The sequence below is a fragment of the Balaenoptera musculus genome, chromosome 14, assembly GCF_009873245.2.
Source record: "Balaenoptera musculus isolate JJ_BM4_2016_0621 chromosome 14, mBalMus1.pri.v3, whole genome shotgun sequence".
In the NCBI taxonomy this organism is placed as follows: Eukaryota; Metazoa; Chordata; class Mammalia; order Artiodactyla; family Balaenopteridae; genus Balaenoptera; species Balaenoptera musculus.
In genome coordinates this window covers 76,822,547-76,846,807 of record NC_045798.1, presented here as the reverse complement: position 1 = coordinate 76,846,807, position 24,261 = coordinate 76,822,547, and the positions used below count along the sequence as shown (strand labels likewise).

Below are 24,261 nucleotides of genomic sequence, written 5' to 3'. Positions count from 1 at the left end.
TTTAAATTAAAATAATTTTTGATGTCACCTCATTCCTCTACCCCTTCTAAGCCCTAGACCTAGGGGAAGATACCTAAAAGGGCACAACAGTCCAGTGGCTCTCAATCTTTTGGTGGCAGGATTCCTTTAGTCATTTAAAAATTAATGAGCACCTCAAACAGCTTTTGTTTGGGTGGGTAATATCTATTGACATTTATCATATCAGAAATAAAAAAAGAAATTTAAAATGATTAATCATTAAAAACAACAATAAACTCATTAAAGGTTAACATAATGAAATTATAATTTTAATGAAAATAACTATAATCAAAAAATTAGTGAGAAGAATGGTGTTGTTTTATATTTTGTGCAAATCTCATTGATGTCTGACTTAAAAGAAGATAGATCCTCTTACCTGCTCAGCATTCAACTGTGTTGTACTGCTTTGGTTGAAGTATTTAAGAAAATCTGGCCTCACACAGACATATAATTGAAAAAGGGAGAGGTATTTTCATAGCCTCTTCTGATAAGAATAGAAGCTGTCAAGCTCACAGTGGTGAATACAAGTTTTCCAAAATTCTTGTTCTCACTTAGAAGTTCCACTTTTATCACTGGCAATGAATGCTGTCTACTTGTTTTCCTTGAAATGACAGGTTCCATTTTATTCATTTTCATGAAAATGTCTGTCAAAATCCCAAGTTTGAATAACCACAGCTTTTTTTTTAGTGGTCTGTCAACTAAAACTGGTTTAGCTTACAACTCGAGTGCTTTTCCTGAAACAGCCATCATAGTTCAGAATGCAGCAAAAGGGCTTGATATGAGTATCTTCCATTTTATTACACAGAATATTAAAATCATGCATACTTAGGGTCAAAATTTAGTAGAATTAATAATTTTACTGATTCACCAAGCTTATTTTTGAGTGAAATTGATTTTTTCTGCAAGTGCATGGCAGTGAAGAATACAATCATTATCTGTCTATTTGGGTGTCACTGCCTTGATCAGTGCTAATGCACTGGCATTGTTGCCCATTACAGCTTTTGCACCAACATGTAAATGTCAACACAGAGGAAAAGTCAAAAAATGTTTCAGTATTATTATGAAAATAATTTTCATCTCATGGGACCCTCAGGGTCCTCAGACCACACTCTGAGAATTGCTGATGAGGTTTAATATGTTTATACTCATGCAAAATCAATGGTTAATGTACTTATCTGTCTGCAATGCCATATGGTGTCAACGTGAGCCTTCTCTTTTTGGCTCATCTTTTTCCTTTGTTAGGACAGAATTTGGATTAAACTGTATAATTAGACACCTGAAAAAAAGGTTTCTCTACTGTTAAAAAAGGAAGAAAAAGGTTTTTAAGAAAAAATTACAATTCTTACAGGAAGGTAAGGTGCCAGTGCTCCACAAGATTCCGCCACAAGCAATCTTCTTTCTGGGTATTTGTGATTAATCTAGAGTAAAAAATAAATAAATCAAGCATGAACAACATACCCTCCCTTCCTCCAATAGAAAATTATTTTTCACCACAAATCCTGTTAGGAATGCAATAAAGCTTCTTTCTTTTCCACTTCGGGGATCCCTATACCTGGATCAGGATTAAGGGAATCAGGGAGAGCCTAAAAAATGAGGTCACAGGGATTACCTGTTAAAGAGAAAGAAGATAAAGCAAAGATGAAAATATGGCAAAGTGTCTAGAGATTGCGAGCTTGCCCAAGACTAAGCTTTCCTTAGGATGTCAGGAGCAACCTTCTCCTTTCCTAGCAACATTAGTATATTTTTAAATTTGGAAAACCCAGCTTCTAGATATTTACTGATACAGTCTACAATATGTGCAAGGAATGATTCCTCAGTCCTCTCTTTTTACCTCAGGGATTAGGACGTAAATTAATCGATGATTTAACCAGAGCTCTTGACTGGTGTTATGATTTTGTTTTTAAAGTAAGCGGACGTCAATTCATTCCTGTCTGCATGTGCAAGATGAAGGGGTTTTGCTATTGTAATGACTACACTGAACCATAACGAAAAATAACAAAAACAAAAAAAGGGACACATACTGGGTTTTGTTCCCATATGTCTTCTTCATAGAATATAAATCTTTCTTTGACTGGAAAAGAAGTGTATCTGTTCTCATATTCCCATATGAAAAGGTGACATAATTCATTAATGTATTGGATGCCTAAAATTAAGAAAAGAAATTATGTAGCAATCTATTGGGCAACAAACTGGAGGTAGGTGGCTAGATAGATCCCCAATATCCATGTTTATTCAGGTTACAGAAGAGGTGGTGGTAGAGACGTTGGTAACTGACATCTCTGAATAAAATTTAATCCAGAAATAGTAACCTTAAAACAAAATAGTTTGAATGTCATAGTATTTAATACGTAAACTTCTATTTTACTTTCCTTTAGTCTAGCAAAATGAGTCTCAAAATTAAATGTACACCAACAATCAACTGTATTCCTATATATTGGCGATGAACAAACAGAAAATTTTAAAAATTCTATTTACAATAGTATTAAAAAGAATAAAATGCTCAGGAATAGATTTTAAAAGTGCATAAGTAATATTCTGAAAACTATAAAACATCACTGAAAGAAATTTTAAAAGACCTAAATAAATGGAAAGACATCCTAAATTCATGGATTGAAAGGCTATTAGGATGGCAACATTCTCCAAATTGATCTACAGATTCAACACAATCCTTATAAAATTTCAGCTGGCTTCTTTGCAGAAACTGACAGGCTGATCTTAAAATTCATACAGAAATTCAAGGGACCCAGAATAGCCAAAACAATCTTGAAATACAAGAACCAATTCAAGGGGTTGGGGTTTCTTTGGGGGGTGATAAAATTGTTCTAAAATTGACTGTGGTGATGGCTGTGTAGCTCTATGACTACAAAAACCACTGAATTGTACAGTTTAAATAGGTGAATTGTATGCTCTCTGAATTACATCTCAATAAAAGTTAAAAGAAGAAAAGAAAATGGAAAAAACTATTAAAAATTACATGTACATATGTATAACTGTACAGAATTGTAAATTCAAAGTTGTATATGTTGTTTCCAAGTTAATTTGACTTTTCAGTGGTTACAGCCTAACCCTAAATTAGTATGCACTATAATTTCTAGATGACATATGGATTGTCAGAGATAATATGGATATATATAAATGTTCCCTTTTAAATACTGAATCTAGATATGACTCCACTAAATTCTAAAGAAAAAAATGAATACTCAAAGAAAATGGGAACAGAATTCTAAAAGACCATAAACTTTAGCGATATTCCAGAGACTTTAATAATTTTTCTTAAGAATAAGTGACAAAGCTAGTATAAATAAGGCCATGCAATTTGTCCTCATAAGTAAGAAATCCATCTTTTTAAGATGGAAAAATAAGTTACTTAATGACCTAAATATGGAGTCTAGAAAGTCAAAGATTCTGAGTTCTAGAGAGGACTGGAATATTACAATTCAACATAAAACCAGAAGTATTGTTAGTAAATAGTGAGTTGAAATATAAATATATATAAACCTCCTACATCAAAGGTTTACACTTTATATTCTGTATATACTTGTAATATATACAAGTATACAATATATACAGATACGATTTCTATTATCTACCTACCTACCTACACATACACACAACCTCTTCCTTTCCCTTGAACTCATTAGTTTGTATATTTTTTGTATCTCACTTGATTCAGATCCTTGAACTCAGCAATTTTTGTATTTTTGTATTTTGTCTCATTGGATTCAGATTCTTGTCTAAACATCCCTTTCTCAGAGATTCCTTCTCTGACCATCCTTTCTAAAATAGCACTCCCTATCACTCTCTAACATTTAGCCTACCTTTTTTTTTCTTCATAGTTTATAAATTACAAGACATCGTTTCATTTATTTGTTCACTCTTACCTCTCCACTACGGTGTCATTGTCTTTTATTCACCACTGTATCCCTAGTGACTACAACAGTACCTGGCAGTGGAAATAGTGTTCTTTAAGTATTTGTTGGAAGAACGAATAAAGCAAAGCATCCCAGAGCTTTCTTAAGGACTATTAAATCACTGTGCTGAGCTATAGAAACAGTAGCATAATTTATATCCCACATATTTCCTAATAGCATTTTTAAAAGATAATATGAACATTTATAATAAATTAGAATACAATAGCTAGGGAAAACCCAGTACAGTTATTTACCTGTTCCCAACACTGTGGTAAAAGTTCAGCTTCTACACGTGTTGGGCCAACATGACGTGCAAATGCCACACAACCCGTCAGTATCATTTGCCTGAAAGATAATACAGATGAATAAAGATTTGTATTTGCATAGAAAGCACAACTAGGACAAAGGGTTAAAAAGAGTCAGCTCTAATTAACATGAAGTACAATGTTTTTGTACAAATTCAACTTTTCACTATGGACGGGCTGCCACCAAGAAAGTAAGTTTCTTAAGACTAGTCCCTCCAGCAGTGGCAAAACCATTTGTGAGAGATGTTGTGAAGGGATTCCCTACTGATGTGAAGCTGAATCTCATAACCTCCTAAATTAACTTCCCACATATACATTCTGAGATTATAATATGTTTAATGCTTCAGTTTCTAATGAATTTCAGTTTCTAGCTACTCAATCAGTGATTATTTTTCCAGTATTTCTATAATTAAAAACTACGATGTCATATTAGTAAAATGATATTTCTTTTTTTTTTTTTAATTTTTTATTATTTATTTTATTCATTAGGCTTGTGTTGGGTCTTCGTTTCTGTGCGAGGGCTTTCTCTAGTTGTGGTGGTGGCGGTGCCTCTCACTATCATCACTATACGGCCTCTCTTGTTGCGGAGCCCGGCTCCAGACGTGCAAGCTCAGTAATTGTGGCTCACGGGCCCAGCTGCTCTGCGGCATGTGGGATCTTCCCAGACCAGGGCTCGAACCCGTGTCCCCTGCACTGGCAGGCAGACTCTCAACCACTGCGCCACCAGGGAAGCCCTCTTTTTTTTATTTAAAAAATTTTTTTAATTTTTATTGAAGTATAGCTGATTTAAATTTATTTATTTATTTATTTTTAGTTGCATTGGGTCTTTGTTGCTGCGTGCGGGCTTTCTCTAGTTGCGGCGAGCGGGGGCTGCTCTTCGTTGTGGCGCTGCTCTTCGTTGTGGCGCGCAAGCTTCTCACTGCGGTGGCTTCTCTTGTTGCGGAGCACGGGCTCTAGGTGCACGGGCTTCAGTAGTCGTGGCTCCCGCACTCTAGAGCACAGGCTCAGTACCTGCGGTGCACGGGTTTAGTTGCTCCGTGGCATGTGGGATCTTCCCGGACCAGGGCTCCGACCCATGTCCCCTGCATTGGCAGGTGGATTCTTTACCACTGTGCCACCAGGGAAGCCCAAAATGATACTTCTTAATGAGAATTTTTGGTATTGCACCCAAGATAACTGTGGTAGGCAGCTTCTGACACGGCTCCTAATGAGGTCCATCTCCTGATATTCATACCCTTGAGTAATCCCATCTCCTTGAGTGTAGACTGGACCCAATGATTTGCTTCTAATGAACAGAATAATGGCCAAAGTGATGGTATGTCACTTAGGAGATCAGATTACAAAAGCCTGTGATATCCATCTTGTGAGACACTCTCTTCTGCCTTCTCAGCTGGCAGGCTTTGATGAAGACACTGCCATGTTGGACAGTTTCATGTGGCTAGAAACTAAAGGCAACTTCTGGCCAAAAGCCAGTGAGGAACCGAGGCCCCCAGTCCAAAGATCCATAAGAAACTGAATCCTGCCAATGACCAAGCTTAGAAGCAAATCCTTCCCCCATGGGCCTTGAGGTGGCTATAGCCGCAGCCAACACCTTGACTACAGTTTTATAAGAGACCCTGAAGCAGAAGACCCAGATAAATTGACCCACATAAACTGTGTTATTTTAAACCACTTTCTTTTGGGGAAATTTGTTATGAAATAATATATAAATAACTAATGTGATAATTTCATTTGAATTGATAGATTTATAATTTAAAATTTTAAATAAGATTTTTCACTCTTCAAAATGAAGTTCCATTTAAAATGACTCTGAAAGGCAAAATTGTAAGTTTTTTTTTACTTTTGATTGACTATGACTTTAAAACAGTAAAACCTGATTAAAAAAAAAAGTATGTTTTCCATAGATGTTTCAAAGTAGCCAACTTTAAGGAAAACCAAAATAGAATGTTTAATTCATATTAATTATAAAAGCCCAGGCGTTACTCATTGCTATTTCTCAAAATACGTCAATTTAACTTAAACTGAATAATGACCTTACATTTCCATTTAGTTCAGCCAAGTTAGCTACAACTGTTCTCTCAGGCTGAGGAAATAACAGACAAAAAGCATCTGGACAATGAGAAGGGAAATGTTGAGCCAATATGTCTTCATTGTATATTGCAGCTTCTCCTCACCATAACCTTGTAATTTTTATCTATCTGATTTCCCTTTATATTTATATCATTGTCTTCTATGCCTGTTTCTCAACTTTTCTTTTTTCTATTTTCTCCTACTTTAGGAAGGCAAATAAAGTGAATAAAAGAAAAACGGAAAAAGAAATTCCCAAGCTTTAAGACAGCACATTAGCTGCCTGTTCCCACTGAAAATTTCCAAATGTCTGATCATTTTTACCCCCATAGTATATTAAAATAATGAGAAGTCATATATGTAGGTTCTAGAAAAATCTGATAATTATAATAAATGAACTTTGGTGAAATTTAAGCATTTCAAACACACATAAGAAGTATATACTTATATAAGAGCTTCATGTGAAATGACTTTAAATAATGAGTCACCATCACTATACTAAAGATGTACAAACTTGTTCAAAAAATGTTAGTCCCCTCAGAACAAACTTCTTAGTCAGCAGAGTTAAGATTCAAAATTCTAAAAAATAGGACAGTTTTGAAATACATTTGAAAACAGAAAAGATCAGATGGCCTACAGATTTTTAACAGCACTGGAAACAGGCTCCTGTGATAGTAAAAATAAACACTGTTCCTACTTGTAGAAAATCATAGGATAGGAATTATTTGACACAGGTAGAAATATGGTGTTAGTTATGGCTGTTAGCAAAGAACTGCCAAAATGCAATACTATTGCGCATAAAATTAAGTTTCTCTTAGGATGCAAGGAAGCTTGAGATTCATTAAGTAACGTAACAACTGATTATATGTTAAACATATCATGCTAACTTAAAAATTTTGCTTTGTTAGTTTGTTATTCATATCATATATAGTTAATAAATTGATTAGTTTATTTTAGTAAATAACTTTATTTCTGTAACGTGAAAGATTTAAGTGTGGACATGAGTGTTTAAATCCTGACATATCTTGACCTGAAGTAAGGCTATAGGTACTTTTGGCCACCAGGCGGCAGCCGTTAGCTTTACATGCAGAGTCTATGAAAACAGGCTATGTAGAGCTAGAGGTTGCCTTGCAAATCTAAAAATGACAATGTAATACGTGGTATTTAATTATTAACTAAGTTACCAAGATAGGGAATAGTATTTTTCAAGGAGAAAATAAAATATTAATTTTCCTATATAGCACCATCGAATTGTCCTTGGAAAATTTTCAGTTTGCAATGAATGGAACTTGATTGAATTTCCCTTATTTCCATTCGACTAGCATGTAGATTAATCTTGACTGGATCCTGAAAAAACATGTTTCTCTGCTTGCTCAGGTATGTTTTGGTAAGGGTAGGAAAGAGATATATGCTTACAGAGTTTTAAAGTCTACATGACTTTTTATTCTCATAGTGGAGAGATCCCTTGTGTTTAAAATTTTGAGCTTGATTTGTCTTATGGTTCACTTTTATGATTTTCCAACCTTCTCAGAAGAGGTAAAAACTGTAACAGTCAGTAAAACAAGTACTGAAATTATATAAAGTTACCTAATCATAATGTATAATTCTATTTTTTGCAAAAGTATAAGCAAAAATTATTTCTTTATTAAGATAGAAAATTACTATGTAGAAAAACATTTCAATAGCTCAATCTTATCCAACTGGTGCTTAGTCTACCTACCCATCCACTGGGATGTTTTGTTCACAGTCACACTTGCACAGCTTCACCTAGTATTTAAAGGCCTTACCTTCTGAGGTAGACCTCTATCACTGTTGCTTGATCAAAACCCATTCCCCTTTCTTCCAGAGAGTCTCTCGATGTGTGCCCCATCCCCCCACCACCATCAGGTATAACTCATTTCTCCATTCAGGCATCCTTGGTTGTGGGTATTTGACTCAGGACTAACCGAAACACTGTATCCCTTTAGCCACACAGAAACTGCTTTACAGATAGCTCAGTGATGCAGACATTCATATATTAAATATTTTATTTCTTGTAAAGCATAACCATTAAGAGGCCATGCTGTATCTAGTTCATCTGTGGGGGAAAAGGGAAATACTTAGTTCGTGGAAATCAAATGTGAAAGATAAAAGCAAAGAAATATCGGAATTAGAAATCCAAAGGTAACTAACACAAAAGTGTACAAATTCAACATGAGTAGTTGGAATGACAAGAATGAAAACATTGCAGGGCACTGTGAACAAGGTCAGTGTTTCCTCTTATTAAAATAGATATTAGAAAGAAAAGATGGCATTTACATTAAAATGCTAATCATGATGCCAAATTAATAAAATTAATAAGTCAACATTATATTTATTTACCAAAGAAGTAGTCATACCCACCTTTGCTCATCATCTGGTCTCTTGATCAAATTGAAAAGTATGTGGAGAAGCTGATCTCTCTCTTTAGGCTCAGGATGTAGGCAGGCTGTACACAATATGAGGGGGATCAACTCCTAAAGAAATATGAAGGTGGAAAAAGTCAAAGTAAAAATGCATTGCAGAATATTCTTTTTTTTCCCCAATGTATTCTTAAATGGACATTTAAAATGAAATAAACCTCAGCGTATATAGGAGCAAATTTTAATTTTGTAAGGCTGATAATTCAAGAGAAAACACTGAAACATATATTTTTATGTTGGTTGTGCAGAAGATGCAGATCACAATGTAATAAAGTAACTTAAGATTCAAATAACCTTGTTTTCTTATCCAATACCTCCCAAGGGTCTATTAGCTTTTAAACTAAATAACATTCTATCTTACTGTAAGCTGATATAGTAGTTTTAATTTGAAAGTGGTTGGAAACAAACACACTGGCAGAAGTTAACTATACTTTAAACTTAAAATGATAACAGAAAATAAGGACAACTCGTCCCACTTCCATAAGCACCAATATAATCTTTCTTAAGATTAGATATAATCAATAATAATTTTGTACCCTTTAGCACCTAACCTAGTGGCAATTTTAAAAGGACCATTTCCACAGGTGTTGAATGCTCTCAGTACAACTACAAAATGCCAGTAGAAATGCTTTATGCTGAAATGAAAAATTTTAACAATATTTTGTTTGTTGCACTTTCAACATGCAGAGGTATATTCAATATTTTCAAGGAAAGTAATAGACAAAAGTTTATTTCTCTCTTCCAAAGAAGTATTTGAAAATTAAAGTTGTTTCCCATTTTAATTAAATTAAGACTAAATTCTAAAATATATTCAAAGGATATTAATGTTTTTCATTTTTGGAATAGATTTTCAAATCTAATGAAATAAAAGTCCAAAAGTGATAAAATATCTTTGGAGAGAAATCCTCTAACTTACTTTGCAGATATTTTAAAGAAGTCACTATGATGTAATAAAAAGGGTAGAATGATTACTCCCATTTCTTTTTCCCATCTGCCTCCCTACCCAACAAAAAGTACTAGCAGATTTAAAATAGGAATTGATCACTGCATACTAATACATGATACCTTGAAGAAAAGTCTACACTGTAGGAGAAGTATCTTCCTATTTTGAAGATGCTCCCTTAGAAACAGATGATATGCTTTTTAGAGGAGTTGAGACTGAAACTTAAAGGCATGACTAGAAGTCCTTTCCATTATTTCTAACATCTTTATATATTACGCTAAAATTATAATTACTCGGTATAATTCTAAATTGAAAGTACAAAGATGTAGATAAGAAGAGCTAAGAATAAATGAGAAGCAAAAAGAAATTTAAAACATTTATTCTGCCATCTTTCTATTGAGGCACCTCTGTACGTTTTAGATTAGTGAATAACTGAAAAGCAAAAGAAATAAAAAATAATTAGGGAAAATAATTTTGCACTGGGAATGGAACAGTATATGTATGGATCCTATATTGTTATATAATGTTTCCATAGATGCTTAATATGTTGCTTGATGGGTAAGTCTTGACTTTGGAGGAGAAAATAAACAAGCTTTTATAAAACATTAGGGTAGAAGACCATTTAATATCAAGGATCCTTAAGGATTCCATTGAGGCTGCTAAGAGCCAATGACACTAATAAGAGGACTAAGACTGCACATCAGCATATCACACTGAGAGTAGAACTTTAAGGATGAAAAAGTAGTTATTCTAGAAGGCACTAACAAAAAGAGAAAATATTTTAATGCCTGAAAATCAAAAAGACCCTGAATATTTTATTTGTACTTTCCCCTCATGTCAGATCTTTCTCTCCCATGGGTTTTCTTGCTTCCTCATAACCCTTCTTCCTGCTTTCCAATCATCTCCAAATATACGCTCTTACATTATCTTATTCCATTCTCTTCCTATTGTATTACTCTTTAAAAAAATAAAGTTATGAAATGTAGGTAAGATATTTGCTATAATTGCAAATACATGCATATACACTGTTTAAAATATACAACAATAGCTTCTTTATCTCAATAACAAGTATACCAAAATAGCTGTGTTGCTGTTTATTTTTTGTGCCTCACATTTTCTTTTCCTTTTCTCTTTATTTTAAAATCATGAGGCTTAGTGATTCTTAATCGAAGAGGAAGTTTATGTCATACATTAATAGAAAGAATCTTTTAACTGGAATGTGGCTATAGATTTGCTAAACCGAGAACCCTGAACTCGGAGCTAGAAGAGCTCCTGTCTCAATACTTCTTAGTACCAAAGAACCTAATGAAAACCACGAATTTCTCTGAGTTTTAGTTTCCTCAAGTGAAACATATAGGAATTAATTAAGATTAGTGCGGAAATCAAAAATTCTTTACATATATCTTTACATATATTCTGTATTTTTCTTATCTATGGCTAACGGGATTGTTAATTTTTCCTTCTGAGATCAAAGTTGGCCTCAAAAAGCCTTCTCAACACAGCAGCCATTACCAACCAATCCAAATTGACACATGGGAGAAAAACGATTTGTCAGTCCTTGTCTCCTTGAACTCTAAAATTATGCTCAATCACAGTTAGTAATAATTTATATTGCCATCTGTTTTTATTTCTTGCTGGTTAAATCAACAAATATGGGAAGTCATTGCCAATAAGTTTTGGTTGATAGCCTATGGCAAGGAGAACTGGGTACAGCCTGGCACATTAATGACTATGGCAGTTATAACCCAGTGTATAAAGTATGCCAGATGGTCTCCTCTGGTTATAACTGAGCTGAGAAGAGGCCCAGAAAGTGATGGCAGAAAAAAGTAGAAAGTGTAGTCTGTATGTGATAGAACCATCAAGGATTTTAATTGCTAAGTTATGACTATCTCCAAATATCCTAATTTCCTCTTCCTCTATCATTCATTTATTTATTCACAACTTCTATTTGTACCATTCCTGAAATAATGAATTCTGTGTTAAGTATGTATCTGCTGTGCTGTATATCACTTATTTATTGTGAATTCACCTTTTTCAAGCCTCTAAAGTACTAATTCATCCATTTAAGACCCTATTTACCATTTTCACACTACAATTGACCCTTGAACAACACGGGTTTGTACTGTGTGGGTCCACATATGTGCAGATTTTCCCCCTTAAGTATGTATTACAGTAGTACACAGTCTGTGGTTGGCTGAATGAAAAGTTATACTGGGATTTTGAACTGTGTGTGGGTCAGCACCCATAACCTTTGCATTGTTCAAGGAAGGGTCAACTGTATTCATAAATTTATAGATTTGAATCAATATTCTCCCTTTGGTATCATCTCTCCAACTGATGAAGTCTAGTGTTTAAAAAGCTTTCCTTATAATTATAAATAAAACATTTTAAAAATGGTGGCTAAATTTTCTTCAGAAAACAATGTGATAGTGGTTTTGAAAATGTCTTTGAATAATAACCATGGTAAAATAATACTTACAGCTTTGGTAACATTATATCCAAAAAGAATCCCTTGCCCCCCCCCCAATAAAAATGTTATTGTCTCCATATTTCAAGGCAACAGAAATTTTAAATATTTTCAAACATACTTTAGCACCTGATAGTACTCAATTAATGTGTATTGAAGTGAAATACAAAACTGATCTACTGATTATTAGAGAGGAAATCAGTGTAGTAATCATACTGTGTAAGGTATTCCAGTACTTTATTACCACAATACTAGAAAAGATATTTCCAAGGCCTATAGAATTCGTTAACCTAAAGACTTAGTAATTTGCACTTTACTCAAGTAAATGATTTTTGCTTTAACTATTTTGATTTTTGCAATTTTAACAACAATGCTAGTTCTCGCTATATGAAGGGTCTCCCACTCTTCCTGTGAAATTTTGTACAGAATTAAACAGGAAAGGCTTCCAGGATTTTCCTTTCAGTTTACTTTTTTAAAAATATTTATTTATTTTATTTATTTATTTTCTTTTGGCTACGTCGGGTCTTAGTTGCAGCACGCGGGGTCTTCATTGCAGCGTGCGGGATCTTTCGTTGCAGTGCAGGCTCTTCGTTGTGGCGTGCGGGTTTTTCTCTCTCTAGTTATGGCGAATGGGCTCCAGAGCACGTGGGCTCTGTAGTTTGCGGCACGTGGGCTCTCTGGTTGAGGCGCGCGAGCTCAGTAGTTGTGGCACTTGGGCTTAGTTTGCCCTGAGGCATGTGGGATCTTAGTTCCCCAACCAGGGATCGAACCCGTGTCCCCTGCATTGGAAGGCGGATTCTTTACCACTGGACCACCAGGGAAGTCCCTTCTTTTCAGTTTTACAAGTAAAACAAAATAACTTCTAATAATAATAAAGAAATCACTTTCAGTAAGATTAGTGTGTGTTCAGACTACAAAAACAGAAGAAAAAAAGTACCTAAACAGGATCTAAAACAATGTGAGTGATCAGATGTTAAAGGGGAAAGAAATGAAGTAGGAAATGAGATCAGGCAAATTTTAAAAGTAAAAAAAAAAAAAGCATGGAAATGTTGATAAGATAATGGCTCCAAGATCTGAAAGGAATCTAAACCATAAAAGGAAGTACTGCATTTAGATCAGATGCCAAGGAGGAAATGTTTGAGTACTTCAGGTCAAGAAGCAAAATTCTATAGTTCTAGAAAGGTGACATTAGTCCAATTAATTATAGTTCACTGCTTGTCCTCACTGTTCCACTAAAATTATTTCCTATAACCCAAGCTTCGTTAAAAATTTTAGATAGGGGACATCCCTGATGGTGCAGTGGTTAAAAATCCACCTGCCAATTCAGGGGCCACGGGTTGGAGCCCTGGTCCGGGAAGATCCCACATGCTGCAGTGCAACTAAGCCCGTGCGCCACAACTACTGAAGCCTGTGTGCCACAACTATTGAAGCCCATGCACCTAGAGCCCGTGCTCCGTAACAATAGGAACCACCGCAATGCGAAGCCCGTGCACTGCAACAAAGATTAGCCCCTGCTTGCCACAACTAGAGAAAGGCCGTGTGCAGCAACGAAGACCCAACATAGCCAAAAAATAAATAAATTAATTAAACAATTTTAGATAACTGTTATTAAATTTTTTTTCATCTAGTCTTTAGCCTAGGGATTAAGCAATAATGAATTACAATTTAAATTCAAGTACCAACAAGTGTACATCCTCTGATTTAGAGTTTCAGTTGAAATTTGTCAGGATGTTGACAGTAACATGCAAAGAAAAAAAATAAAGAAAAAACATTGCAAAGACTCACATAAGGAAAAGACAAGATTACTCACCTCTGGAAAAGTTTTACACTTCAAGGGCTGCTAAAATATCTATTCTTAGAATTATTAATATCTATAATTCCTGGGGCTCAGCCTTTAGGAAGCCTAACTGAAATACTTAAGTGACTTTCAAACTCTGATACTGCTAAAGAGCATGTGACTTACTCCAAAAATTACAAGATACACACACACACACACACACAGAGTCTACATGGGTAAAGAAGATGGACCAAGCTTATGTACTTTACTGTACTATCTACTTTACTTGTACTACTATATTACTCTCAGACAGTTGTAATTATCTGGGGCTATCGTTACACGTAAGTTAAAAATTTACCATGGAGCAACCACTAATGGCAATGTAAAAGAGCAAACTTTAGTTTCTCAGAAGATGAGCAAGTCTTTTAGAGGTACTAGCTACTTTTAAGTCTTTTAGGGAATTGGTGTTCTCCTTTATCTTTTTTCTTTTTATAGCTTTAATGATATATATTTTATATATCATGAAACTCATCCATTTCAAGTGTACATTCAGTGGTTTTTCAGTAGATTCAGAGTTATGCAACCATCCCCAATCTAATTTTGGAACATCCTAAAAAGAAAGTTTGGACTCATTTTCCATTTCACCTTGCTGCACCCCCATTCCAGGCCCAGGCTTCTCCTTTGCTTTTCTAATTTAGCTAGCTGATGACATATATTTCCTTGCTGTAGAATAAAAATGAACATTAAATTTAGATGTATTATTTTAAAATGCTTTTAGAAGTAATTCTTTAAGAAATCTTGTTTTAAATTACAGAATTTCCCCTTCAAATGCATTTAAAGCAGAAATTGTGAAAAATCAACTTCTTTAGCCTATTTTACTATATACATATATCAAATGACAAATATATTTACTTTGTAATTTGGTTTGAAAGATACAAGTTCCTCAACCAAACCATTAATGTGAACTACTATATAGAAAATCAGTTCACTATTTTATTTTTTTCTCCCAAAATTAACAGGCAAAAAAGTCTTTTAAAATACAAGCTGGTAAAAAGAGATTATCACTACTTTGCAGAACATAGGAGAAAAATTTTTTTTCACTTTTTATCATCTCTGAAATTGGGATGCACCTTACAATGGAGAGCGTATCATAAATTAATTGGAATTCTTATTTCTTAAAGGTACATAATTGTTACAATCAATGGTATCTTAGATTTGAAAATAAGGTATGTTGAATTCGGAAAATGCTATAATTGTGCCCTGAAGGTTAAGTGAGGTTGCGATTTTTCTTTTAAAAAACAAAAACAAATAACACTAATATCTATAGCCACTGTACTTTCCACTTTTATACAACATAAAGTTTAATTTATTAGACAGTTTTAATTAACCTTTATGTCACTCCATTTAAAATAGTGGGTCATGGGGCTTCCCTGGTGGCGCAGTGGTTGAGAGTCTGCCTGCTAATGCAGGGGACACGGGTTCGAGCCCTGGTCTGGGAGGATCCCACATGCTGCGGAGCGGCTGGGCCCGTGAGCCACGATTACTGAGCCTGCGCGTCTGGAGCCTGTGCTCCGCAACAAGAGAGGCCGCGATGGTGAGAGGCCCGCGCACCGCGATGAAGAGTGGCCCCCGCTTGCCGCAATGAGAGAAAGCCCTGGCACAGAAACGAAGACCCAACACAGCCATAAATAAATAAAAATAAATAAATTTTAAAAAATAAAAATAAAAAAAATAAAATAAAATAGTGGGTCATAAAGTCAACTGAATGGGTCACAAAGAGCTTTTTTTTCTTTTTTATTGTTTATTTAGGTATATTCTTTAGTGTTTTAAAATATTTATAAAATCCTGTTTGATACTATCTTCTATTTTAACTTTTTGTAATAAAGGCAAGACTTGATTTGTAACACTTTTATTTTAATTACATGTGTAATTATATACTGGCACATGATGTAAAATATCTTCCTTACTGACAGTGTAGTCAATAAAGCTTGAAATACCCAATTTAAAACATGTTTAAAAGACTACAGAAGACTAGATATTATGCAGTCTTGAGAATGAGAAAGCTCTTTATCTACTGACATAGGAAGATATAAAAATATGTTACATGGATAAAAAGCAAACTGGAAAATAGTGCATAGAGTATGGTAGCATTTGTATAATTCATTCATATATTTGAGCTTGCTTATACATGCAGAAAATACCTCTGAAAGAATACAATACAGCTCCAATAATAGTTGGAGACTTCCATACCCCAGTTTCGATAATGCACAGAACATCCAGACGAAAGATCAGTAAGGAAATAGAGGACTTGAACAATGTAAAACAATTAGACCTAATAGACATATATAGACCACTCTAGCTGACAAGAGCAGAATATATATTATTTTCAGGTGCACATGGAACATTCTCAAGGAGAGAACATATGTTAGGCTACAGACAATTCTTGGTAAGTTTTTAAAAGATTAAAATCACACAGAGAATCTTCTCCAGCCAGATTGGAAATTAAAACTCAATAACTGAAGGGAAACTGGAAAATTCAGGAATATGTGATGTTAAACAACACATTCTTAAACAAAAAATGGGTCAAAGAAATCACTAAGGAAATTAAAATACTTTGAGATAAATGAAAATGAGAAACAGAACATACCAAAATGTGTGAAATGCAGCCTAAGCAGGACACAGAGGGAAATTTATACTTGTAATTGCCTACATTAAAAAAGCAAGATCCCAAGTCAACAACCTTGCAACAAAGAGCAAACTAAACTAAGGGCAGGCTGAAAAAAGAAAATAATAAAGATTAGAGCAGAGATAAATGAAATATACACAAGGAAAACAAGAGAATCAGCAAAATCAGAAGTTGGTTCCTTGAAAAGATCAACACAATTGAAAATCCTTTAGCTAGAATGACTAAGAGAAAAAGAGAGAAGATGCAAATACCTAGAATCAGAAATAAAGGAGAGTACATTAGTAGCAACCTTACAAAAATTAAAAGGATTATAAGTGAATACCATAAACAATGCTTCAGCAACAAATTAGATAATCAAGAAATGAACTAATTCCTAGAATCACATAAATTACCAAAACTGAGTCAAGAAGAGATAGAAAATCACAACAGACCAATAACAAGCAAATAGATTGAAACAGTAATAAAAACCCTCCCCCAAAGAAAAGTTCTAGGATCAGAACTGATGAATTCTAAAACACATTTAAAGAATTATTAGGGGGACCCAGCCTGAGGAGCAGGGGTGGGAGCTTCGAGACTGGGGCGGCACGAGAGGACTCTGGGAGGGCTCACACCAAGGAGTACTTCCCCGAACTTCTGCTGCCAGTGTCCTTGTCCCCACGGTGAGCCACAGCCACCCCCTGCCTCTGCAGGACACCCTCCAACACTAGCAGCCGTGTGGATGAAAGGCTCTTGGTACTCCAGCCAGGCGTCAGGGCTGTGCCTCTGAGGTGGGAGAGCCAAGTTCAGCACACTGGTCCACAAGAGACCTGCCAGCTTCACGTAACATCAAACGGTGAAAATCTCCCAGAGATCTCCATCTCAACACCAAGACCGAGCTTCACTCAACGACCAGCAAGCTACAGTGCCGGACACCCTATGCCAAACAACTAGCAACACAGGAACACAACCCCATCCATTAGGAGAGAGGCTGCCTAAAATCATAGTAAGGCCACAGACACCCCAAAACACACCACCAGACGTGGACCTGCCCACCAGAAAGACAAGATTCAGCCTCATCCACCAGAACACAGGCACTAGTCCCTTCCACCAGGAAGCGTACACAACCCACTGAACCAACCTTAGCCACTGGGACACCAAAAACAACGGGAACTATGAACCTGCAGCCTGCGAAATGGAGACCCCAAACACAGTAAGTGAAGCAAAATGAGAAGAGAGAAAAACACACAGCAGATGAAGGAGAAAGGCAAAAACCCACTAGACCTAACAAATTAAGAGGAAATAGGCAGTCTACCTGAAAAAGAGTTCAGAATAATGATAGGAAAGATGATCCAAAATCTTGGAAATAGAATGGAGAAAATACAAGAAACGTTTAACAAGGACCTAGAAGGACTAAAGAGCAAACAAACAGTGATGAACAACACAATAAATGAAATTAAAAATTCTTTAGAAGGGATCAATAGCAGAATAACTGAAGCAGAAGAACGGATAAGTGACCTGGAAAATAAAATAGTGTAAATAACTACTGCAGAGCAGAATAAAGAAAAAAGAATGCAAAGAATTGAGGACAGTCTCAGAGACCTCTGGGACAACATTAAACGCACAAACATTCAAATTATACGGGTCCCAGAAGAAGAAGAGAAAAATAAAGGGACTGAGAAAATATTTGAAGAGATTATAGTTGAAAATTTCCCTAATATGGGAAAGGAAATAGTTAATCAAGTCCAGGAAGCACAGAGAGTCCCATACATATAAATACAAGGAGAAACACGCCAAGATACATATTAATCAAACTATGAAAAATTAAATACAAAGAAAAAATATTAAAAGCAGCAAGGTACAAACAACAAATAACACACAAGGGAATCCCCATAAGGTTAACAGCTGATCTTTCAGCAGAAACTCTGCAAACCAGAAGGGAGTGACAGGACATATTTAAAGTGATGAAGGAGAAAAACCTACAACCAAGATTACTCTACCCAGCAAGGATCTCATTCAGATTTGACGGAGAAATTAAAACCTTTACAGACAAGCAAAAGCTAAGAGAATTCAGCACCACCGAACCAGTTTTACAACAAATGCTAAAGGAACTTCTCTAGGCAGGAAACACAAGAGAAGGAAAAGACCTACAAACCCAAAACAATTAAGAAAATGGTAATAGGAACATACATATCAATAATTACCTTAAATGTGAATGGATTAAATGCTGCAACCAAAATCCATAGACTGACTGAATGGATACAAAAACAAGACCCATATATATGCTGTCTACAAGAGACCCACTTCAGACCCAGGGACACATACAGACTGAAAGTGAGGGGATGGAAAAAGATATTGCATGCAAATGGAAATCAAAAGAAAGCTGGAGTAGCAATTCTCATATCAGACAAAATAGACTTTAAAATGAAGACTATCACAAGAGACAAAGAAGGACGCTACATAATGATCAAGGGATCAATCCAAGAAGGAGATATAACAATTGTAAATGTTTATGCACCCAACATAGGAGCATCTCAATACATAAGGCAAATACTAACAGCCATAAAAGGGGAAATCGACAGTAACACAATCATAGTAGGGGACTTTAACATCCCACTTTCACCAATGGACAGATCATCCAAAATGAAAATAAATAAGGAAACACAAGCTTTAAATGATACATTAAGCAAGATGGACTTAATTGATATTTACAGGACATTCCATCCAAAAACAGCAGAATACACATTCTTCTCAAGTGCTCATGGAACATTCTGCAGGACAGATCATATCTTGGGTCACAAATCAAGCCTTGGTAAGTTTAAGAAAACTGAAATCGTATCAAGTATTTTTTCCGACCGCAATGCTATGAGACTAGATATCAATTACAGGAAAAAATCTGTAAAAAATACAAACACATGGAGGCTAAACAATACACTACTTAATAATCAACAGATCACCGAGGAAATCAAAGAGGAAATCAAATAATACTTAGAAACAAATGACAATGAAAACACGACGACGCAAAACCTATGGGATGCAGCAAAAGCAGTTCTAAGAGGGAAGTTTATAGCAATACAATCCTACCTTAAGAAACAGGAAACACCTCAAATAAACAACCTAACCTTACACCTAAAGCAATTAGAGAAAGAAGAACAAAAAAACCCCAAAGTTAGTAGAAGGAAAGAAATCATAAAGATCAGATCAGAAATAAATGAAAAAGAAATGAAGGAAACCATAGCAAAGATCAATAAAACTAAAAGCTGGTTCTTTGAGAAGATAAAACAAAATTGATAAACCATTAGTCAGACTCATCAAGAGAAAAAGGGAGAAGACTCAAATCAATAGAATTAGAAATGAAAAAGGAGAAGTAACAACTGACACTGCAGAAATACAAAGGATCATGAGAGATTACTAAAAGCAATTATATGCCAATAAAATGGACAACCTGGAAGAAAAGGACAAATTCTTAGAAATGCACAACCTGCCGAGACTGAACCAGGAAGAAATAGAAAATATGAACAGACCAATCACAAGCACTGAAATTGAAACTGTGATTAAAAATCTTCCAACAAACAAAAGCCCAGGACCAGATGGCTTCACAGGCGAATTCGATCAAACATTTAGAGAAGAGCTAACACCTATCCTTCTCAAACTCTTCCAAAATATAGCAGAGGGAGGAACACTCCCAAACTCAATCTATGAGTCCACCATCTCCCTGATACCAAAACCAGACAAAGATTTCTCAAAGAAAGAAAACTACAGGCCAATATCACTGATGAACGTAGATGCAAAAATCCTCAACAAAATACTAGCAAACAGAATCCAGCAGCACATTAAAAGGATCATACACCATGATCAAGTGGGGTTTATCCAGGAATGCAAGGATTCTTCAATATATGCAAATCAATCAATGTGATACACCATATTAACAAATTGAAGGAGAAAAACCATATGATCATCTCAATAGATGCAGAGAAAGCTTTTGACAAAATTCAACACCCATTTATGATAAAAACCCTCTAGAAAGTAGGCATAGAGGGAACTTTCCTCAACATAATAAAGGTCATATATGCCAAACCCACAGCCAGTATCGTCCTCAATGTTGAAAAACTGAAACCATTTCCACTAAGATCAGGAACAAGACAAGGTTGCCCACTCTCACCACTATTATTCAACATAGTTCTGGAAGTTTTAGCCACAGCAATCAGAGAAGAATAAGAAATAAAAGGAATCCAAATCAGAAAAGAAGAAATAAAACAGTCACTGTTTGCAGATGACATGATACTATACATAGAGAATCCTAAAGATGCTACCAGAAAACTACTGGAGCTAATCAATGAATTTGGTAAAGTAGCAGGATACAAAATTAATGCACAGAAATCTCTAGTATTCCTACACACGAATGATGAAAAATCTGAAAGAGAAATTAAGGAAACACTCCCATTTACCATTGCAACAAAATGAATAAAATATCTAGGAATAAACCTACCTAAGGAGACAAAAGACCTGTATGCAGAAAACTATAAGACACTGATGAAAGAAATTAAAGATGATACACCCAGATGGAGAGATATACCATGTTCTTGGATCAACACTGTGAAAATGACTCTACTACCCAAAGCAATCTACAGATTCAATGCAATCCCTATCAAACTACCAGTGGCATTTTTCACAGAACTAGAACAAACAATTTCACAATCTGTATGGAAACACAAAAGATCCCGAATAGCCAAAGCAATCTTGAGAACGAAAAATGGAGCGGGAGGAATCAGGCTCCCTGACTTCAGACTTTATTACAAAGCTACAGTAATCAAGACAGTATGGTACTGGCACAAAAACAGAAATATAGATCAATGGAACAGGATAGAAAGCCCAGAGATAAACCCACACACATATGGTCACCTTATCTTTGATAAAGGAGGCAAGCATATACAGTGGAGAAAAGACAGCCTCTTCAATAAGTGGTGCTGGGAAAATTGGACAGATACATGTAAAAGTATGAAATTAGAACACTCCCTGACACCATACACAAAAATAAACTCAAAATGGATTAAAGACTTAAGTGTAAGGCCAGACACTATCAAACTCTTAGAGGAAAACATAGGCAGAACACTCTATGACATAAATCACAGCAAGATTGTTTTTGACCCAGCTCCTAGAGAAATGGAAATAAAAACACAAATAAACAAATGGGACCTAATGAAACTTAAAAGCTTTTGCACAGCAAAGGAAACCATAAACAAGACCAAAAGACAACCCTCAGAATGGGAGAAAATATTTGCAAATGAAGCAACTGACAAAGGATTAATCTCCAAGATTTACAAGCAGCTCATGCAGCTCAATAACAAAAAAACAAACAACCCAATCCAAAAATGGGCAGAAGACCTAAATAGACATTTCTCCAAAGAAGATATACAGATTGCCAACAAACACATGAAAGAATGCTCAACATCATTAATCATTAGAGAAATGCAAATCAAAACTACAATGAGGTATCACCTCACACCAGTCAGAATGGCCATCATCAAAAAATCTAGAAATAATAAATGCTGGAGAGGGTGTGGAGGAAAGGGAACACTCTTGCACTGTTGGTGGGAATGTAAATTGATACAGCCACTATGGAGAACAATATGGAGGTTCCTTAAAAAACTAAAAATAGAACTACCATACGACCCAGCAATCCCACTACTGGGCATATACCCTGAGAAAACCATAGTTCAAAAAGAGTCATGTACCAAAATGTTCATTGCAGCTCTATTTACAATAGCCAGGACATCGAAGCAACCTAAGTGTCCATCAACAGATGAATGGATAAAGAAGATGTGGCACACATATACAATGGAATATTACTCAGCCATAAAAAGAAATGAAATTGAGTTATTTGTAGTGAGGTGGATGGAGTTAGAGTCTGTCATACAGAGTGAAGTAAGTCAGAAAGAGAAAAACAAATACAGTATGCTAACACATATATACGGAATCTAAGGAAAAAAAAAAAAAGGGCCATGAAGAACCTAGTGGCAAGACGGGAATAAAGACACAGACCTACTAGAGAATGGACTTGAGGATATGGGAAGGGGGAGGGGTGAGATGTGACAGGGTGAGAGAGTGGCATGGACATATATACACTACCAAATGTAAAACAGATAGCTAGTGGGAAGCAGCCGCATAGCACAGGGAGATCAGCTTGGTGCTTTGTGACCACCTAGAGGGGTGGGATAGGGAGGGTGGGAGGGAGGGAGACGCAAGAGGGAAGAGATATGGGGACATACGTATAGGTATAACTGATTCACTTTGTTATAAAGCAGAAACTAACACACTATTGTAAAGCAATTATACTCCAATAAATATGTTAAAAAAAAAGAATTATTAACACTGATCCTACTCAAACTCTTAGAAAGAATAGAAAAGGAGGAACAATTCATAATACATCCCATAAGGCTAGCATTAGCCTGATATCAAAACCAGACAAAAATAGCACAACAAAAGAAAACTACAGACCAATATCCCTTACGAATTTAGAAGGAAAAATGTGCAGTAAGATACTAATGCCAAATTCAACAATACATTATAAGGATTATACACCATGACTGACTGGGATTTATCCCAGGAATGTGAAGGTGGTTTAACATATGAAAAATCAATCAATGTATTACACCAGGGAAAAAGATCATCACCTTGATTGATATGGAAAAAGGTTTTGATGAAATTCAACAACCTTTCAAGATAAAAACACTCCGCAAACTAGGATTAGAAGAAAACTTCCCTAATATGATAAAGGGCATTTATGAAAAACCCACAGCTAGCATTAGACTCAATGGTGAAAGACTGAAAACTTTCCCCCTAAGATCAGGAACAAGACAAGGATATCTGCTTTCTGAAAACAATGGTATTTAAAATTGTATTGGCAGTCCTAACCAAAGCAATTAAGTAAGAGGAAGAAATAAAAGCTATCCAAATTGGAACGAAAGAAGCAATATATCTCCATTTGCAGATAACATGACTCTATATAAATCTCATAGAATCCACAAAAAACTACTAGAGCTAATAAACAAATTCAGCAAAGTTTCAAGTTATAAGATCAACATACAAATATCAGTTGTTTCTATATACCAGCAATGAACAACCTGAAAAGGAAATTAAGGAATCAATTTCATTTACAACAGCATCCATGAGAATAAAATACTTAGAAATAAATTTTAACATGGAAGTGAAAAACTTGTACACTGAAAACTACAAAACATTGCTGAAAGACACAAATAACTGTAAAGAATCTCATGCTCATAAATTGCAAGACTTAATGTTGTTTGAATGTCAATATTCCCCAAAGTGATCTACAGATTCAGTGCAATCCCTATCAAAATTCAAATGACCTTTATGGCAGTAATCAAAACTGAGCATCAAATTCATATGGAAATGAAAGGGGCCCTAAATGGCTAAACGATATTGAAAAAGAAAACAAAGCCGGAGGACTCATTCTTCCCAATTTCAAAACTTACTATAAAGCTATGGTAATCAAAATAGAGTGGAATGGGCATAAAGATAAACACAAAGACCAATGGTACAGAATTGAAAGTATAGAATTGAATCCAAACATCGACATTGAACTGATTTTTGGCAAAGGTGCCATGACCATTCATTAGGGAAACAACTTTCTCTTCAACAAATGGTGC

At 35.3% G+C, this 24,261-nt stretch overlaps 1 protein-coding gene across 7 annotated transcripts in view; it reads right to left on the bottom strand.

The window, feature by feature from the left end:
- Window positions 1–24,261, bottom strand: part of RELCH (RAB11 binding and LisH domain, coiled-coil and HEAT repeat containing) — a 123,203-nt gene that overhangs the window by 49,163 nt on the left and 49,779 nt on the right. For all 7 annotated transcript variants that reach the window (XR_005022619.1, XM_036874862.1, XM_036874863.1 and 4 more), the window contains 3 exons: window positions 8,684–8,796; window positions 4,184–4,274; window positions 1,365–1,436 (listed from right to left, as the gene is read on the bottom strand). Coding sequence is in view for 6 of the 7 variants with exons in the window: in XM_036874862.1 (XP_036730757.1) it covers window positions 1,365–1,436; window positions 4,184–4,274; window positions 8,684–8,796 (276 nt within the window). In the remaining variant the exon portion in view is untranslated. The remainder of the gene's footprint in view (window positions 1–1,364; window positions 1,437–4,183; window positions 4,275–8,683; window positions 8,797–24,261) is intronic.